Source organism: Drosophila virilis, chromosome 6 (assembly GCF_030788295.1).
Source record: "Drosophila virilis strain 15010-1051.87 chromosome 6, Dvir_AGI_RSII-ME, whole genome shotgun sequence".
NCBI lineage: Eukaryota > Metazoa > Arthropoda > Insecta > Diptera > Drosophilidae > Drosophila > Drosophila virilis.
In genome coordinates this window covers 821,418-841,444 of record NC_091548.1, presented here as the reverse complement: position 1 = coordinate 841,444, position 20,027 = coordinate 821,418, and the positions used below count along the sequence as shown (strand labels likewise).

Below are 20,027 nucleotides of genomic sequence, written 5' to 3'. Positions count from 1 at the left end.
TATATATATATAAATATATATATATATATTTCTATGTGTATATGTATTATGGGGTCGGGCTTCTTTTTTTGGTGCTACATACAATTGGACAAAAACAGTTATTATAGGCGTGCCAATAATGATATTTTCTTTGCGCCCATGATCAGCCCATTCACAGACATTTGTATATGTGGGTCTGTGTGTAGAGGTCTAAAGTCAGAAATCCTAAATCTTGGTAAATTTGCATCGGGGACAGGCAGGCAGGCAAGCAACAGGCAAACAAGCGCATAAATGCTTATATTCATATACAAAGTGTGCAAGTATGCGTGAATAGCGAGTCCAAAATATTTTAAATGCACACAAGGCAACGCTTGGGTACCCTTACCAACGATAGCGAACTAAAATGGAAGAATTTCGCATCGACGTGGCAAACCCTTTCTCTATTTCATATTAGCTGTGCCTTCAAAAGGGTAGAAATGCCTCAGCATTTGAGAAAAATTGAATTTGTGCGCAGTTTTGCTCGTCGGACAAATGCACACACACACATTGAAACGATCGCTAAACATAGAGAGAGCATTGAGAGCTGAGGATAAGTGCGAGCGATATTAGAGTTAACAGCGTTGCCGTTCTATCGCACAAATCATATGGAAGAGAGTGCGCCAAGCACTTTCCTGTAGAGTAAGCGGTTCAAAAATACATCATATATATATCTTACTCCCTTACTCGCGAGTTTGGACCAGATGCCTCCGATACTTTTTGTGGCAACGCTGTTTGTATGTGATGTCCAGTCTATATGTTGTTTGGTTAGTGGTAGAATTCAATATAACAGGAGGGCATCGATCTAGCCATGACCGTGTTGTGTTTGATAGTGTCCTTGCCTGCAAAAATAATGAAATATTAAAGACCCGTGTTGTTTAATTATGTTTTATTTTTTTCATTTGTCTCTGACATCTTTATGCTTAATACAATTGAATATTAATTTGCAAAAACCATTTTTGTAATATGCATTTTAGGCTGCTTCCTTGGCTAGACGGTCGGCCTTCTCAACAACTTCTTCGATTGGGCCAACCATGTAGAACGCAATCTCTGGCAGATGATCGTATTCACCAGCCAAAATCTGTGAGAAGCCCTTAATTGTTTGCTCCAATGGGACTAGTTTACCGGCATGTCCAGTGAAGACCTCAGCGACTTGGAATGGCTGTGACAAGAAACGCTGGATCTTACGTGCGCGTGCGACAGTCAGTTTGTCCTCCTCGGACAACTCATCCATACCCAAAATGGCAATGATATCTTGGAGAGATTTGTAATCTTGCAAGATTTTTTGCACACCGCGAGCGACATTGTAGTGTTCCTGGCCAATGATGTTGGGATCCATGATACGTGAAGTGGAATCCAAAGGATCGACAGCCGGGTAGATACCCAATTCGGCAATGGCACGCGACAAGACAGTGGTGGCGTCCAAATGGGCGAAAGTTGTGGCTGGAGCAGGATCGGTCAAATCGTCAGCTGGCACATAAATAGCCTGGACCGAAGTGATGGAGCCCTTCTTGGTTGTGGTAATACGCTCTTGCATAGTACCCATGTCAGTTGCCAAAGTCGGCTGGTAACCGACAGCCGATGGAATACGACCCAAAAGAGCGGACACTTCGGAACCGGCCTGAGTAAAACGGAATATGTTGTCAATGAAAAGCAGCACATCCTGTCCCTCCTCGTCACGGAAATATTCGGCAACGGTGAGACCAGTCAAGGCTACACGAGCACGTGCGCCTGGAGGTTCATTCATTTGACCGTAGACGAGAGCCACCTTCGAGGTCTTATCCTTCAGCGAAATAACACCAGATTCAATCATCTCGTTGTACAGATCATTGCCCTCACGAGTACGTTCGCCAACGCCGGCGAACACAGAGTAACCACCATGTGCCTTGGCCACATTGTTAATTAGCTCCATAATTAGCACAGTTTTGCCGACACCGGCACCGCCAAACAGACCGATTTTACCACCCTTACAATAGGGTGCCAGAAGATCGACGACTTTAATTCCGGTAACCAGAATTTCCTGTTCGACGGACATGTCCACGAATTCGGGAGCTTCAGCATGAATAGGCGAGGTCTTCGCAGACGGAATGGGACCACGCTCATCAATTGGTTCGCCTTTAAACATGGTAAACATTTCATATATATAGATAACATAACAGTTTTAATATATTCATAAATTGTTGCTCACCAATGACATTCATAATGCGTCCCAGAGTCTCCGCTCCGACTGGAATTCGAATTGGGGAGCCAGTATCGAGAACCTTCTGTCCACGAACCAAACCCTCAGTACCGTCCATAGCAATGGTGCGTACGGTGTTCTCGCCCAAATGTTGGGCCACTTCCAGCACCAAACGGGGCGAGCGGTTGTCAACCTCCAATGCATTCAGAATTGGCGGCAAGTTATCATCAAATTGCACGTCCACGACGGCACCAATTACGGCTACAATTTTGCCATTTGCTACAGCGGCCGCCTTAGCGGCTGCCTTGGCAGCATGACCGCGAGCTGCAAACATAATCGGTTCAAATATGTGTATGAATGTTTATAAAATTCTTTGCTTCTAATGCATGCGGTTACATGAATTACATATATACATATATATGCATATGTTATATATATATGAATATGCATACCAACCTATATTACGTCACAATGATACTACATACTATAATTTAGTGAGGATTTTGAATATCACAACAGGAAAATAATAGGAGACCGATATGACAAATGCAGATTCGATTGTTTCTTTTTTCATTGAAACACCAAAAGTTTCCAAAATACATATGCACGAAGTCCATACATACATATGTACATATTTCTGCTGGTCATTAAAAATATGTGTATGCCTATACAAAAAAGATTTGCACTTTCGTTTATAGTACCTATTGCATCCGAAATAGTAAATTAACCGTTATAAAATTAATTCGAGTTAAACACTTTGTATTTTCAATATTATGCAATCAGTTCTTTTCAACCACATATAAGGTTATGTTCGCTTTTTGTCAAGCCACCTTCGTCCGGTTAAGGGACCAAGTTAAAGAACGAGTTTATGCGTGAAAATCATTTTTTCCTTGTTAATATTTGTAATTAACTAAAATTACATATCTATACTTACACAATTGCCCCAAAAATGGCAGCAAATTTTTATCAGCTTTAGCGGCAGCACGTAACGCGAACATTTTTGACCAACTGACGGAGGTTTGTAGAAGTACTACGGTACCGTCGCAATATGAATACATAATTTACGGTCGTATTGAAATTTGTCGATAGTCACAGTGACATTAAAGTGATGTATCGATAGTCATGGTTTTTTTTTGTATCAAGGGTGTTACTGAAATTTCTAGATATTTTCGTTTCTTGCAGGCCTTCTCATCCGGGTGCAATGTTGCCAATTCAGCTAATTTCTAGTTGAATTACACTTTTTTTTAGTGATAAAACACTGTCATCAGAAAGGTCAATCAAACATTTTGAGCAATTCTTAACTTAATAGTTTCTATAGCACCAGTTGGCAGCCCTGTTGTATTATTGAAACAAATACACTCTTATCAATATTCTCATATAGTCTCTCTCAACACGTTCAATTATCATGTTAAGATTATTATTGCTTTTATAGCAAGCCGATTCTAACAATTAATTCTCTAAATGAGACTCATCACCAATTGTAGCCTTAGAATATGGGAGGTATTGATTTTCAGTAATGTCTGCAAGTATGAGACAAGGCTTGTCCGTCTCTAGCTAGGGTAACCAAAAAGTTGGCAATTTGCAAGGAATATCCACAAACATTCCTGTAAATGTGTAAACACAAAGGGAACGATGAAAATGCAAGCAGCCATTAATCCCCTTTTCAATATTTTAACAAAATACTAAAATAACACAGCTTAGAAAATTCATTATTGAAATGCGCTGCAGATCGGCCGTCGTAAAAAAATTTAAGCCCATGTCATTTTATATATGTACATGTATGTATAGCCAATTCATAAAATGGCATGCAAAAGTATCTTATATTTAACTCTGATCAGGATTCATTGAAACAAACATATATACATATGAATATATATATATACATACATTCCATACATACATTTCAAATACATACATACATGTACTACGTGCGAAATGTTCTCACATTTGCATTATGGATATAGTGCGCTCTCGCTCTAACCTCAGTGCTTTTTATTATCAAGTTAAATGCTCAGCACTAAAAAAAAAAAAATTGGCAAGATCCACGTGTTTGCGAATTTTTTAAACCAGTATTTGGTTTTAAAAACTACGCTAACGCGTCAGTAATCGGACATTCAGTCATTGTATAGCTCACAAATTGATTAATGTTCGTTCTAATGTTTTAACAAAAATGGCAATGGAAATGTTATCAAGCTGAAATAATCCTCAATACATATGTACATATGCAAATAAATACTAAAAACAAAAAAACGCAGCAGTTTGTATTTTTGAATCTTTTAATTGATATTACTTCATTATATCATTACACTTTTCCAGTATCAGGTCAGTGGTTGAAACTACCCCGATAAGCTTATTTATCCAAAGCAGTATTGTTTTTGACGGCAATAACGCACTCCTCTCCACAGGCTTTCATCACGGTGCACAAAAGCTCCTTTCCGGCAACGTGATCGGCGCGCAAAGATGTACCCAATGCACTGTCGGGAATCTTGAGATCTTCGCGTAAGTCGCCGTTGTCGTTCATCAGACATAGGTAGCCATCATCACTAATATCGGTGAGCTGGAAGTCCTCTCGTTTCACATGCGGCACATCCATATTGTGGGTGGAGGGACAGATATCCTCGTACTTTTTCTGTGTAAATATGTCGATGCCAACAAGATGGACTTTGGCGTGGCCATGCTTGCCTGTCTTGGAGGTAGACATATCCACTATCTTGCAAGGGCGTCCCTTAAGCATCACATAGCCATTTTTGCGCAGCGCTGAACATTGCATCGGGTAAGTTGCAGATGCACCCGAGTCGCCGCCGAATTCATGCTGTTCAGAATCCGACATTTTGACAAAACTTTTTCTATTAAAAACTTACACGCGGCACGCTGCGAAGAAAAGGAAACTGAAATATTGGTCACACTATAGTGATGAAAAAATATCGAAGCAGCGCTGTTTTTTTTTAAATATCGATGTATTTGGGCGTTGCAGCGTGTTGCATTGCGATCTTAAACCACTGTACAACATTGAATGGTGGTCAATGCGACTATCAAATTATCGATATTTTATGGTATCCGACATCTTGAATGTGGTAGAGTTGTATCTGGTATGTCGGTGTATGTTTGTTTAGTGCATCCGTGTGTGTGTCGTTCGGTGGCAAAAAGTGTACATATATTTTGCAGGAATCCAAGTATTAAATTAATTAATTTATAAAGTCTTATTTTGTATTTATAACGTTCAATTTTCTTTGTACTTTCATTTTATTCACCAGTTAATACATCCGTTAACATATAAATGCAGTAAAAACATTTGTGAATATTGTTAAATCGTCAGAAATAAGTATTTTTAGAATTACAGCTTTGTGCGTATGCTTGCGACTTTTTTGTATATATCTCTTACAATATGAACATAAGACATTATTACGAGTGTAAGTGGGTATTTTTTGTTGAATAAAAAAAGAAAAAAACAAAAACTGCAAATGAAAAGTGCGCATGCATGAGCGCATACATACATACACTATGTGTGTACATCCGTCAGATGTATATTACTGTGTTTAACGAAACAATAGAATAACGATTTCGTACGATAATTAACAAGCCAGTGTAATGAACCGACGTTATCAAAACATAAAGCCTATTTCCCCAAACTGTGGATACATTTAATTAGCTCCATCAACACATATAAAGCCTTTTATGTGCGGTGGGCGTGGGCCTGGTATTTGCTATCAAATTTTTGAACCGACATGATCCTGAATGCATACAAAATATTACCGATGCTTACGAAATCATGAAAAAACGGCGTTCAAAATAAGCCCTAGCTTGTGGATGATGTGTTAAGTTCAGTGATTTGTGTTGGTTATGTTTTACATATATTTAATGGACATATGCATCCATATCCATATATGTACATATAGTCACATCGTTTGCAATCAGTTCTACAGAGACATAAGTACACATTTGTATGTGTTTGAATGAAAATTAACTGATAGCAAGAAATACATTTCACTGCAGACGGTGCATGTATCAACATATGTACACACATACACACATATGTATGTATAAAAAAAGTACTCCGAAGCCCGGATATTAATATATGTATATCTAATATATGTACTCGTACTGTGTAATATAACCAGAGAAGTACATTAAGAAAATCACAAAATTTGCCAAACGAGAGAGCTACATTGTCAGGCAGTCATAATATGGAAAAAGAATACTTATTATTAACAAAGCAACTAGTAATGATAAATTTGTTGATATCTCCATTTTTCACCCTGAACCTCACTAAAGGGGTGGTGTGGGCAGAGGGTAATGGGTATAATAGTTTTGTGTAAATGTGTGCGACAGACAGAAACAAAATTCACAGTACAATATGTATACATATATATAAAATATGTATATTCTTGGTTATCCGTCTGTCCGTGTCCGTTTCGAAAAAATAAAAGTTCAGCTCCCATGTTTATGTCTGCGTTTTTGATGTACAGGTGCAGGGTTTTTGCTGGACGATCACTTAAAGTGCATTTAACTGATGCACAAATGAACTTTTGCGGTCTTTTATCATTTTATAATATTTTATATATAATTAAGTGATGAGATTTTAAGTATTTTCTTGGCATATTTTCCTTTCTTTTGTAGGTGCTGAGATAATAATAATGTAGCATCAACTGGGAGTCGACACAAGTTGTAGATAAAATCTCTATAGATCAAATGAATATGGATAAATGTTTGAAAAGTGGCATTAACTGCGGCTGCTTGCAAGACATTTAAACGCACACGCTGCAACGTTCTTTTTGTTTTAAATAAAATAAAAAAGCTGGAAATATTTGGAAGCCAATAGAGAATTGCGAATCCTAAGCAAAGGATTATTCATATTTCGATCTGATCGCCATTGTGGCGATTAGCCAGCGACTGTGGAAATGAATATGCTCTGTATACTCTGTTTACTATCAATCACAATTTTGGGAAATCTACCATCACGTTCAGCCCACGGACAAATATTGCACCTATATAAGAAAAGTAATGAGCAGCTAAATTCTGGATTTACGTACGCGCAGCCGTCTGTATTGGATGTTCGAGCTGATAGGATTGGACGAAGTGCTGAAGCCCTTAGGGTTAATATAACGGAAACGGACCCAAATGTGCTGACCCGTAATGCTGGGAACTTCAGCACGAATATAATTACAAATGTAGCCAAATTTGACACAAGACTCAACCATCTGTTGGTGGACACAGTTACGGGCAGAGTGTTTGTTGGCGGTGTGAATCGGTTGTATCAGCTATCGCCGGACCTGGAGCTGCACGAAACCGTGAAGACAGGACCACAAAATGATTCAGTCGAGTGCACCATACTAGACTGCCCGCTTAATGCCGTGCGCAAGCCAACAGATAACTATAATAAGGTGCTTCTTATAGATCGCGCCACCTCGCGTCTTATCGCATGTGGATCCTTGTTCCAGGGCACCTGTACGGTCCGTAATCTGCAAAATGTTAGCATAGTTGAGCACGAGGTGCCGGACGCCGTTGTTGCGAATGATGCCAACTCCTCAACGGTTGCTTTTATTGCGCCTGGACCCCCCCAGCATCCGGTGACGAATGTTATGTACGTGGGCGTTACCTATACCAACAACTCGCCGTACCGTAGCGAGATCCCAGCCGTAGCGTCCCGATCTTTGGAAAAAACCAAAATGTTTCAGATAGCATCATCGGCTGTTACGACTGGCACGCGAACCTTTATAAATTCGTATGCCCGCGAAACATATCTGGTGAACTATGTGTACGGGTTCAGCTCAGAACGGTTTTCATATTTCCTAACCACTCAGTTGAAGCATAGTCATCACTCGTCGCCCAAAGAGTATATAACTAAACTGGTCCGAATATGCCAAGAGGACTCCAACTATTACTCGTACACTGAAATTCCGGTGGAGTGCATTAGTGAGGCTCAGGGCGGAACTAAATTCAATTTGGTCCAGGCCGGCTTTTTGGGCAAACCTAGCTCGGATTTGGCGCAAAGCTTGGGAATCTCGATACAGGATGACGTTCTCTTTGCGGTCTTTTCGAAGGGTGAAAGCAACACTCCAACCAACAACTCGGCCCTTTGCATCTACTCATTGAAATCAATTCGTCGCAAATTTATGCAGAACATCAAATTCTGCTTCAATGGAAATGGAATGCGTGGACTCGACTTTATATCACCCAGCATGCCTTGTGTCTTAACGGTATGTATATAGGGTATTTGAAAAATTCCAATCGCAAGTGTGGAAAAATCGCGGAACATCTTAAAATACCATTTCCTTCCAATCAGACTCTCAAAGATTAAATGGGCAAAGTATCGAATTAACAAATATTATTATGAAAATTTATTGAAGTCGCGTTTCACATTCCCCCGACAATTGTGGAAAAATCGAGTAAAACGGTTTTACGAACCTCTTTAAATCCATTTTCAATCTGTGTGAAAATTCATTTCCTTAATAAGTTAGTTAGTTGACAGAGATCCTATTGATAATTTATTTGAGACTCGTTTCATATATTAACGGATATTCACCTTTCCCAGTTTGGAAATTCCACACGCAACTGTGGAAAATTGGCAGAAAATTCAAAGCCCTTTGTGAAAATTAATTTAATACTTGGGTAAAAATGTGGGTGGGTCAAAGGTCTTGAGTTTTTATTTTTAGACTTCACTTACATATAACTGTAAAATATAACTGACGAGAACTTGGTAAAGTTAAATATTTCACGGGTGCGAAATGACTGTAAAATTAATCTAAACATTTGAGCAAAAATCTTGAACTGCGCCAGGCCCCGGGATATAGCAAAACGATGAGGAGATTCGAAGTAGATCAGAGATTTGTTACAAACCGGGGCTGCAAACCCAAAGGAGTTAGTTGTTCGGCGTATGGTTCGAACATAGTATCCAAAACCCATTTTCAAATGTTTTTTGAAAATAGAATTCGACTGATAATAGTGAAATCCGTAGTTTGATCTGTATCTTAAAATTGGCATCTACTGAATATGCTAAAACAAATGCAACGGTTAATGCACAAGTTTTTTTCAGTGGGCTGCCTCTTGAAAAGGTCAACAGTTGTTAATTTTAAGCCAAGCTATTTTTGAAAAATATATGGGTTTAGATTCTGCGGCTCGTGGGGCAGTTGGTTTGGCCAAAGTTGTTGCTGACAAAACTTAATAAATAATAATATATATATCTAAAAAATATTACTGATTTTGTAGAAACTGCAAACCATTGGGGAAGACTTTTGCGGACTGGATGTTAATTCACCTCTCGGCGGAGAGCAGCCAATCACAGCTGTCCCAGTGGCAATGTTTAACACGAGGGTCACATCTGTGGCTGCGACCAGCACCAGCGGTTATACGGTCGTATTCATTGGAACCGTTGACGGATATATTAAGAAAGTAGTCGTTGAATCGGCGACCGTTGCAAATGAATATGCAAGCTTGGCCGTTGATTTGGGATCTGCCATTAATCAGGACATGCAGTTTGATAATCAGAACCTTTATGTTTACGCTATGTCCGAGCGCAAAGTATCCAAAGTTAAGGTTTATGATTGTGCTGATTTTAGGACTTGTGGCGAATGTCTGGGTGCAAAAGATCCATACTGTGGTTGGTGCTCGCTGGAAAATAAGTGCAGCCCACGCTCAAATTGTCAGGATGACGCCAATGATCCACTTTACTGGGTTAGCTACAAGACGGGCAAATGTACGACAATTACGAGCGTGGTGCCACATCAATTACAGCGTACGACCGCTCGCACCTTGGAGCTGATCATTGATCATTTGCCGCAGCTAAAAGAGAATCTGATTTGCGCTTTCACAACCGAGGACAAAGCCCTATTTACAAATGCCACAAAGAAGCGAAACGGCGTCAACTGTACCACGCCCCGCACGGACATGTTGCCGCAAATTGAACAGGGCAAACATCATTTCACAGCGAAGTTATCGGTGCGCACGCGGAACGGTCCTGATCTTGTCTCAACCGACTTCACGTTCTTCGACTGCAGCACGCACTCATCGTGTACGCGCTGTGTATCATCTGAGTTTCCGTGCGACTGGTGTGTGGAGGCGCATCGCTGCACCCATGATACGGCCGAGAATTGCCGCAACGATATCCTGGTGACCGGCGTCAGCCGAATTGGTCCGAGCTATCGGTCCGGCCCTGGTTTCTGCCCGACCATTAACGCCACCGGCGATGGCAGTGAGGTTCTTGTTGCTGCTGGCACCAGCAAATCCATCAAGGTTAAGGTTCACATCATTGGCCAGTTTATTGTGCAGACACGTTTCGTTTGCCAGTTCAATATTGAAGGTCGCGTGACCAGCCTAAACGCCCAATTGCTTGGCGATACAATCTACTGCGACAGCATGGAATTTCAGTACACATCACGATCACCGAACCTAACCGCAACTTTTGCAGTTATATGGGGCGGATCGAAGCCTCTCGACAATCCTCATAATATTCACGGTAAGTCTTCCCTTTGTCTTCCCTTCCCTTCAAAAATGCGTAACACACATATGAGACATCTCCGACCCCCTTAAGTAATATTCAACGAAATAAATAATTAACAATTCTAGATCAGCTTCACAACAGGCGAGCTGATGTCTCTTTCTGTCTGTTCCATATCCAACTAGTCCCTCAATTTTTAAGCCATCATCGTGAAGTTTGCATGAATAACAATTTGTTTATTAAGATCTCTTTTCGCCAAACTCAGCATTTATAAGTTTCACTACATATGACAAATTTTTTATCAACTTCGGACCATCATAAGTTCTCGTATTAAAAGCTTTTCTGTTTATCAAAATATCTCAACTTATAAGTTATATGACTATATATTAATCAACCTGGATAGGAAGAACCGATCGATACATTTTTGTATAGTTTAATATTATATTTTTCCTGATATTTTGTTCAGTCAGCATTTACGAGCTGCACTATTCTCACATATTATTTCCTTTCTATTTCCTATTTCCTTTTTATTAGTTAATTTCATGAAATTGTTCTATGAATATATATATATATTTTTGCCTAAAGATTTTTAAACCCACTCTTAACCCATTTTCAAACCCATTAAAAATGGATAAAAAGGGTATGTTGTATTTGTGCAAAATGTAATTGTATGTAACAGGCAAAAAGTAGCATCTCCGACCCCATAAAGTATATATATCATTGATCAGCATCAATAACCGAGTCCATGTCCTTTGTCTGTCCGTCCGTCCGTCTGTCTGTCCGTCCGTCCGTATGTATGAACGCAAGGATCTCAGAACCTATAAAAGCTAGAGACTCGAAATTGCATTGAAAATGTAGGTCCTCCTTGTGCCTGCGCAAATCGAGTTTGTTTCCGATTATCGATAACTTACGCCGTTTCCAAGCAATCGATAAACATCAATACCGACATCCCGTTTTTGAGCAAATTGGGTAAATAATAATAGCAAGTGTCACCAACCATGATATGTTGCTTCTAGAATCTCTATATATAAAACTGTTTGTCCTGACTGACTGACTAACTGATTGGTGATCAACGCGCAGCCCATACCGTAAGAGCTAGGAAGCTGAAATTTTCACCTTTTGTGATGAACGTGCACTTAAGGAAGGGGTTTCCGGAAATTCCACCCGCAAGCATGGAAAAATCGCGAAAAACGTTGGTATGAAACTTTTTTGTTAACCATCGGATCGTCCTCAAACTCAATTTCAAAGTTCTGTGTTCAAATTCATTTGAGGGGTGCTTCACACTTTTCGAAAAATCCATTCCTCCTTGGTGGAAATGGGAGTCAAAGATTTGGTGGGTGGCCTTTTGCCTTCAAATTCATTTGCATGGATCTAAAAAATCATTTGAGACGTGTTTCACTTTTTTTTTTTCAAAATCTAAGCTCTTTCGATGGAAAGTGCATTTCAAAGTAATGTTTTGAGAATTATAAGCTGTGTCCGATTTGCATCAAATTTATTTTCAAAGCTCTGTATAAGAATATAATGAATACATGTTTTAGCAATTTGGGAAATTCCACTCGAAACGTTTGTATGACAGTACTTTGTTTACTGTTTCTGCTCAGTTTCAAAATCATTTTCAATGCTCTTCGAGAACATTGCTTTGATAACATAAGTGTCACGGGCAAGGCCGGGCTATACCCGCTAGTATTATTTATATGTCAAGTATCTTTCATTTTTTACCAGTCCGCCACCTCCCCGCTACCACCCCAGAGCTATAAATCGAGTTAATAAGCCATCTTGTATTACCAATTTACCAATTTAAGCCACAATTTAGATATAGATAATAAGATATACTGGTGTGGCTGTTGAGTAGAGACGGCGGTTGCAGTTGCAGTTTTAACCAATCTTTTTTTTGATTACAGTTGTGATTTATCGTTGTCGCGTGATGGCAGATAGTTGTGGGATATGTCTTGCGCTAGCCGAGAAGTACAATTGCGGATGGTGTTCGTCGACGAACACATGCGAGGTGGTTGAACAATGTAACAAAAATAATGAAGGCAAAACGGATTGGCTGAATCGGAGCGAGATTTGTCCAAATCCAGAGATTCATTCCTTTGGTCCCAAAACTGGACCATGGGAGGGCGGCACCAATATAACTATAAAGGGCATAAATCTAGGAAAAAATTATAATGACATATATTCCGGCGTTCGAATTGCTGGAATTAATTGCATGCCATTTCAACAGTTTTACATTGACACAAAACAAATTGTTTGTACTGTGGATAGTCCCGGCGAGCAGATGTATCGAAATGGGCGAATCGTGGTTCAAATCGGGGACTATCGTGGCGAATCAAAGGAAGATTATGAGTTTGTCGATCCGAAAATATCGAATTTTTATCCGCGGTTCGGCCCGTCATCAGGAGGTACCCAAATACGGATAATTGGCAAACATTTGAATGCTGGATCACGAATACAGGCCTTTATAAATGATCATCTACCTTGTAAAATCATTAGTACGGACTCCTCGCAAGCGATATGTCAGACATCGCCGTCTCCGGGTATTATTGAAGGACGTCTAAAAATGTCTTTCGACAATGGGCCGCGTGAATTTAATGACTATAATTTTAAATATGTACTCGACCCAACTGTTGAGCAAGTTAGCTCCGGACCCAGTGGCCAAATTAAAGTACCAAAGGGTATTCCTGCTGGCGGTATTCGGATTATAGTTACGGGAACACAATTTACCAGCATACAAGCACCGAGCATCTATGTCTTTTACAAGGGTCAAATGTACGCGAGCCAGTGCCGGGTTCAATCCGATAATGAAATGGAATGCCCGTCGCCGACTATTGAGGCAGATAGCCAAATTTTGGATCCGGAGAATCCCACGTTGCTCGAATACGGATTTCTCATGGACAATGTGCTCAAGGTGCAGAACTTGTCGAAAAAGCACAACAATCATTTTGAGCTTTACCCCAATCCGGAATACTTTACGTTCGAGGAACGTGTCAAATACTTCAAAAGCGAGTACCTCACCATAAATGGTCGAAATCTCGATCGCGCGTGCAAGGAAACGGATGTCGAAGTGAAAATTGGCAACGGCTACTGCAATATAACGTCTCTGTCGCGTCAGCAGCTGACTTGCCGGCCGCCCACGGAAGCAGTCGCTGCCAGTAACAGTCCGAATGGTCCGGAGGTGATTGTACGTATTGGATCATCATTGGAGTATCGCATTGGCATACTCAGTTACGAGTCATCGAACCTGATTATGGATTGGGGGGATAACGTCGTCTTTGTTGTAATTGCCGGCTGCGTTATATTCTTTCTTATCTTTTGTGCCCTGCTTGTGGCGTATAGAAAAAAGACCGCCGAATCTCACCGTGAGCTCCGAAACATGCAGGAGCAAATGGATATTTTGGAATTGCGTGTGGCTGCCGAGTGTAAGGAAGCATTCGCCGAACTTCAAACGGAAATGACGGACTTGACGGGCGATCTAACGTCGGGTGGCATACCATTTTTGGATTATCGCTCGTATGCTATGAAAATCTTATTTCCCAATCATGAAGATCACGTCGTCTTGCAATGGGAGCGACCGGAATTGTTGCGCAAAGAAAAGGGATTGCGGCTATTTGCCCAGCTCATTATGAACAAAACATTCCTGCTGCTTTTCATAAGAACTTTAGAGTCGAATCGTTATTTCTCGATGCGAGAACGTGTTAATGTCGCCTCATTAATAATGGTCACGCTGCAGTCAAAACTGGAATATTGTACGGACATATTGAAAACATTATTAGGCGATCTCATTGAAAAATGCATTGAGGGCAAGAGTCATCCAAAATTATTGCTTCGACGTACCGAGAGTGTGGCCGAGAAAATGTTGAGTGCTTGGTTTACGTTTCTTCTCTATAAATTCCTAAAGGAGTGTGCCGGAGAGCCTCTATACATGCTGTTTCGTGCGGTTAAGGGTCAAGTAGACAAGGGTCCGGTTGATGCGTGCACCCACGAGGCTCGCTACTCTTTGAGCGAGGAGAAGCTTATCCGGCAGTCTATTGATTTTCGACCCATGACCGTGAATGCCAGCATTATACAACAGCCAATTTTTTGCAACAATTTGGACATGTTGCCGTCACACACCGAGAACGTATCCGTTAAGGTGCTCGACTGCGATACGATTGGTCAGGTGAAGGAGAAATGTTTGGAAACGATTTATAGAAATATACCATCCAGCCAAAGACCTCGCAAAGATGATTTGGATCTGGGTATGTGATTTATCGTCAGTTCATTTGGATTTGCATAAATCAATTTGTACTTACTTTTTTTTTTTCTCATTCTACCTAATTAGAATGGCGAACTGGAGCAACGGGTCGTGTGATCCTATATGATGAGGATGCTACATCGAAAACGGAGAACGATTGGAAAAAGCTAAACACATTGCAGCATTACAATGTGCCAGATGGAGCCGGTCTAAGCCTTGTACCAAAGCAAAGTTCCATCTATAACTTTAGTATATTATCTGATAAAAACGAGAAATCTCACAAGTAAGTAACAAAAAGGAAAGAACAACTATCTTTGGATGCCAAAACTAGCAGACATATGACAACTAATTTCTATTTTTGTTCCTCGTGGGATTGTCCAATATTTTCAATCCAAGTCGATATAGTCATGTCCGTTTGTACGAATGCTTCGATCTCGTAGTAGAATATAGTTAGGAGCTCCTGCGAACAATATTGATTCATGCCTAGTTTTATATAGATATATGTATATATATATACGACGAAGTTGGTTTTTTTCTAGTATTTCGTGGTTTTCGACTACTATCTGAAAGGTTATTGAAAAAAGTGTGATGTTCTTTACTTAATTTGTAGCAAAACAATTTATTTTTCTGCCATTTAGATATGAAACACTGAATATATCGAAGTACACCTCCTCCTCACCGACATTCAGCCGCGCCGGAAGCCCCTTGAACAATGATATGCACGAGAATGGAATGAAATATTGGCATTTGGTCAAACATCATGACAGCGATATTCAAAAGGAAGGCGAACGTGTCAATAAATTGGTCTCTGAAATATACCTAACAAGACTGCTGGCGACTAAGGGTACTTTGCAGAAGTTCGTAGATGACCTCTTTGAGACAATATTCAGCACCGCTCATCGTGGGTCCGCCTTGCCTTTGGCAATTAAATACATGTTTGACTTTTTGGATGATCAAGCCCTTTTGCACGGAATAACAGATCCCGAAGTCGTGCACACTTGGAAAAGCAACAGTTTACCTTTGCGGTTCGTATTTTCACAACTTGATATAATTTCGACAAGTGATTTATTAATTTTCGTTTAATTTCTAGTTTCTGGGTGAATTTAATAAAGAACCCAAATTTTGTATTTGATATACATAAATCGAATATTGTGGACTCCTGTCTGTCAGTTGTAGCTCAAACATTTATGGATTCCTGCTCAACGTCAGATCATCGATTGGGTAGGATAAAATAAATCCAATTATTCCAATTGGTGACACAAAAAACTAAATGTCAATGTGTTTATTATTGCAGGCAAAGATTCGCCAAGCTCAAAACTATTATACGCCAAGGATATACCCGAGTATCGCAAGTGGGTTGACCGGTATTACAGGGATATTCGGGATATGTCATCCATTTCTGATCAGGACATGAATGCAATGCTCGCTGAAGAATCTAGGGTAAGTTTTAAAGCTATTAAATGGCAATCAAATCTTCTTTTAAATCATGATTACAAGTAAAAATTAATGTTGTGCTTTGGTTCGTCGTTCGAGCTATGTGCCCATGTTCTGCCTTCAGAGTGGTTAATTTTGTTCAAATTTAATAAGTATTGTTATGTTATAAGTATTTTTGAGATAACTGGATTTTTTTGTAAGGGTGTTGTGTGACAATTCACACTTTGCAAATCCCTCACTTTGTTTTGGGATAAAAAAAGTTACTTGGCCCAAAAAAAGTCCGGTTAATTCTATATAGTAAACTTGTATTGGAGGTATTCAAACGTTAATATTTTGATGTTTTGAGATATTAAAGCTAAATTTGCAATAGTTGGAATGACCTCATCTAATATTCTATTCAAAAATGTAGTTTTCTTCTCCTTTTTTGAGTTGTAAGTCAATGTGAACCTAATGATGCTATTCCTATGCTTTCAGCTGCATACAACTGAGTTTAATACGAATTGTGCTCTACATGAGCTCTACACTTACGCTGTTAAATATAATGAGCAGTTGACGGTTACACTGGAGGAGGACGAATTTTCACAAAAACAACGACTTGCATTTAAATTGGAGCAGGTTCACAATATCATGTCAGCTGAATAAGCCTCGCGTCACCATTCTCAAAAAAAAAAAAAAAAACTGGAAACTACGATTTTATGCATCTAAAATATGTTAGTATGAAAGTGCTTGTGTATTACCCAATAATGATGGAACAGGAAGTCCATTTCTTTATATACTCGTACATATACCACCTATGCAAAAATATATAAATGTGAGTGTGTGTAAGCCCAAATTCTTTCTCGTACATAGTTTGTTTAAGTCCCTCATCTAATTAATGTATGTGATGCAGCCATAAACTTTTACAGCCGTAAAGTCGTACTGCCATAAACTTAGCACATTCAAACACTTACACTAATATCATTCCATTGACTATGCTACTTGTCGAGGAAAGGATAAAACAAATATGTTTTTTTTTTTGTGGGCATGTGTGGAATTTGCTCATTGATATTTATGTAAAATTTTTGTATGATTATTACACTATAATGCATGTCAGTAATATTAATGTCTAAGAATCGATATTCAATATATATATATAAAATAATCCAAACGTAAAAGGAAAAATCGACTGATTTTAATATACATTAAAACTAATTGATAATTTAATTTAAAATATATATGTATGTATCAATGTAAAATGTAATTTGTAAACATAAATCTGCATCAAATCTGATGAAAGATACACAACTACAATGTCACGTGTAGTAAAACAGACGAAATTTTGTATTACATTAGTTCTTCTATCAAAGCATACTATGTTACCTGTAGCCCTGCGGAAACTTAACGTAACAATACTATTTTTTGCCGACGAAAGGTATATCGGGGCGAAGCAGCTTTGCAGTTATTTGTATGGCATCCGCATTTAATTTCGACAAAGGCAACTCAACTCGTCAATGAAAATATAAATATAATTCATCAGCAGACTACTTGGATAGCCACATACATATTAAAGCATTCAATGAAATAGCAACCACAACGTGACATACTTTCAGTTTATAAAATTAAAGATATACATATATGTGTGTGCATTATTACTGTTATAAGTTTGTAATTACAGATGTTAATGTATCTGCGCAATTTTGATTAATTTTCGATTTATGCATGTACGTATTTCATAACATTTATGTGTAAATTATTTATTATTTTTACCTTCGAGTTATATATTTTAGATATTTTAGACAACTATTGTGGCACAATAAGTGCAATGATGGAATAAATTTTATCATGCAAATTTTTTTCGTTTTTTAATCCTTTATTTGTGATTTCTTTTCTTGTAGTAAATCTGCGGATATACCTATTCCGGATAATGAATATCCTATACTATATTGAAAATATGTTCGTTTGTGCTTTCTGAGAATGCGTAATTTTTCCTTCCATGATATACAACGAGGGGGAACCGGCTTATGCGTGCTTATGCATTTATATGTTCTTTAGAGTTTAATTAAAAGGTTTATCTGGTCAATTTTATATCACTAAACGTATATATACATATATATATATATATATATATATATATGATAAGGACGTGAAATACATGCACAAGAATGTATTCGCTATTGGTTATAAAAGTCTATAGTAAGTAAATGTCTTAAATGTATATGTGTGTATGCCATTATGTATGTTTGTAAAAAATAAGCTGCTATATAAGAATTACAGATCAACTATAGTTGCATACACATTGCTACTTATAGATATATACAAGATCTTGTCCGTGTTGTTTGATTTTGAATAGCAAAATAGTGTGAAATTATTTTAAAGCATTCTCAACAAAATCTGATTTCAAAAATTTACGAAAATAATGCATAGATCCGTAAATGTTGCAAACAAGATAACTAAATTGATGCAAGCATTTTTTCTCGAACTTAAATTAAATCCAAGTTGTCTAAATAACAAGAAATCAAATTAATATTAAAGCACTTAACAAGAAATTATTAGATTATATTAAATAACCCACCAACAACTAGAATTCGAGTACATACATGAAAAATGTAGTTTGTTTTAAATTATTTATTTTGATTTCTTGCTGCTTTAACATGGGGGCTATGCACTGTATTCCGAAGACTGAATACGAATATGATACAGTCCAGAACCCGATGTCAGCACGTACGTGCATCTTTAGGAAAATACATGAATATTGTTTAATTCGCACGTGTGCACATGTCTATATAGTCTAAAGTAAGCTAAATCTATAGTGCACATCTGTGTGCAGTATAGAACCACCGATACAGGACCTGCATACATAGCATAAATGTATCAACTACCGACTAAACGGCAAATATTCTTGTAATATTTTTTCAAATTTAATTTTCGCCAATGCTTAAGAAATAATTCAAAAAAATATATATACCTTGCGAATGGATAGAACGTAAGGCCTAAGCAAATCAAACTAGGTTTGTACATATTATGGTAATTCAAATTGAGATTCCTTAACCTTTTTTTGTTCTTTAGGTGATGTCCCTTAAAGGTTGTTAAGCAAATCAATTTACATAAAGTAAAGTATATATAAATATATATTTATTTGCTTGACAACTCGCAAGAGACATTAGCCAAAAATATATTGTGGTTGTGCGTAAAAAATATAATGATAGTCCATAAAACGATGTACATTTATGTCTAATTACTCTAGCAATCGAATAATATAAAATAACTAAAGCATAACTGAATAAATTACCACGCATAATCTTAAAACAAGTACTTAAAAAAAGAAGACGGAAAATGGACTTGGGATTGTGTAGCTTTATACAAGAACAAAAAAGTCAAGAAACAATAAATGAATAAATAATATGAAGCTTCCGCTATTATTAACATATCTGTAAAAATATTTATGTCTCTTTATTCAATGTACACATTTTGTATACAATCCAATTAGTTTTATGTTAAGCAAAGTTTTATAACTGAGTATCCAACAATAATATAAACAGACCCCAATTTCTATGGTCAGCTTCAATTCATCTGAAATTATACTGATTTGTGTGTGTTCCCATGCGATCGATCCGTTTGAATGGACTAAGTAAGTCAGACATTGATATATGTTTTACTTAATTCATCTGGTTACATCGCCATATTATACAAAATGTAATTTACCTAAGTCGACTGAATCAGTCTCAAACTCAATACGTATGTAACATGTATCA

General features: G+C 38.2%; 3 protein-coding genes across 5 annotated transcripts; 1 reads left to right on the top strand and 2 right to left on the bottom strand.

Moving 5' to 3' along the window:
• Positions 1-889: 889 nt before the first annotated feature.
• ATPsynbeta (ATP synthase, beta subunit) lies at positions 890-3,275 on the bottom strand. The gene is made up of 3 exons (XM_002059658.3): positions 3,129-3,275; positions 2,204-2,518; positions 890-2,130 (listed from the first exon to the last, which is right to left on the bottom strand). Exons 1-3 carry the CDS (start codon positions 3,250-3,252, stop codon positions 989-991), a joined length of 1,581 nt encoding a protein of 526 aa, XP_002059694.2. The 5' UTR covers positions 3,253-3,275; the 3' UTR covers positions 890-988.
• A 1,177-nt stretch (positions 3,276-4,452) lies between these two features.
• Positions 4,453-5,084, bottom strand: LOC6636203 (eukaryotic translation initiation factor 5A). Its single transcript, XM_002059657.4, has one exon. It carries the CDS (start codon positions 5,022-5,024, stop codon positions 4,545-4,547), a length of 480 nt encoding a protein of 159 aa, XP_002059693.1. The 5' UTR covers positions 5,025-5,084; the 3' UTR covers positions 4,453-4,544.
• Positions 5,085-5,178: 94 nt separating this feature from the next.
• Positions 5,179-18,124, top strand: PlexA (plexin A). Of its 3 annotated transcripts, XM_002059656.4 has the most exons (10): positions 5,179-5,367; positions 5,449-5,604; positions 6,812-8,391; positions 9,401-10,646; positions 12,530-14,866; positions 14,950-15,145; positions 15,501-15,887; positions 15,953-16,083; positions 16,157-16,302; positions 16,771-18,124. In XM_002059656.4, exons 3-10 carry the CDS (start codon positions 7,093-7,095, stop codon positions 16,936-16,938), a joined length of 5,910 nt encoding a protein of 1,969 aa, XP_002059692.2. In that variant the 5' UTR covers positions 5,179-5,367; positions 5,449-5,604; positions 6,812-7,092; the 3' UTR covers positions 16,939-18,124. The 3 variants fall into 3 exon arrangements, with proteins under 3 accessions (XP_002059692.2, XP_070066797.1, XP_015024130.1); XM_070210696.1 differs by lacking the exon at positions 5,449-5,604; XM_015168644.3 differs by having other exon boundaries at positions 5,179-5,604; positions 15,552-15,887.
• The last annotated feature ends 1,903 nt before the right edge of the window (positions 18,125-20,027 follow it).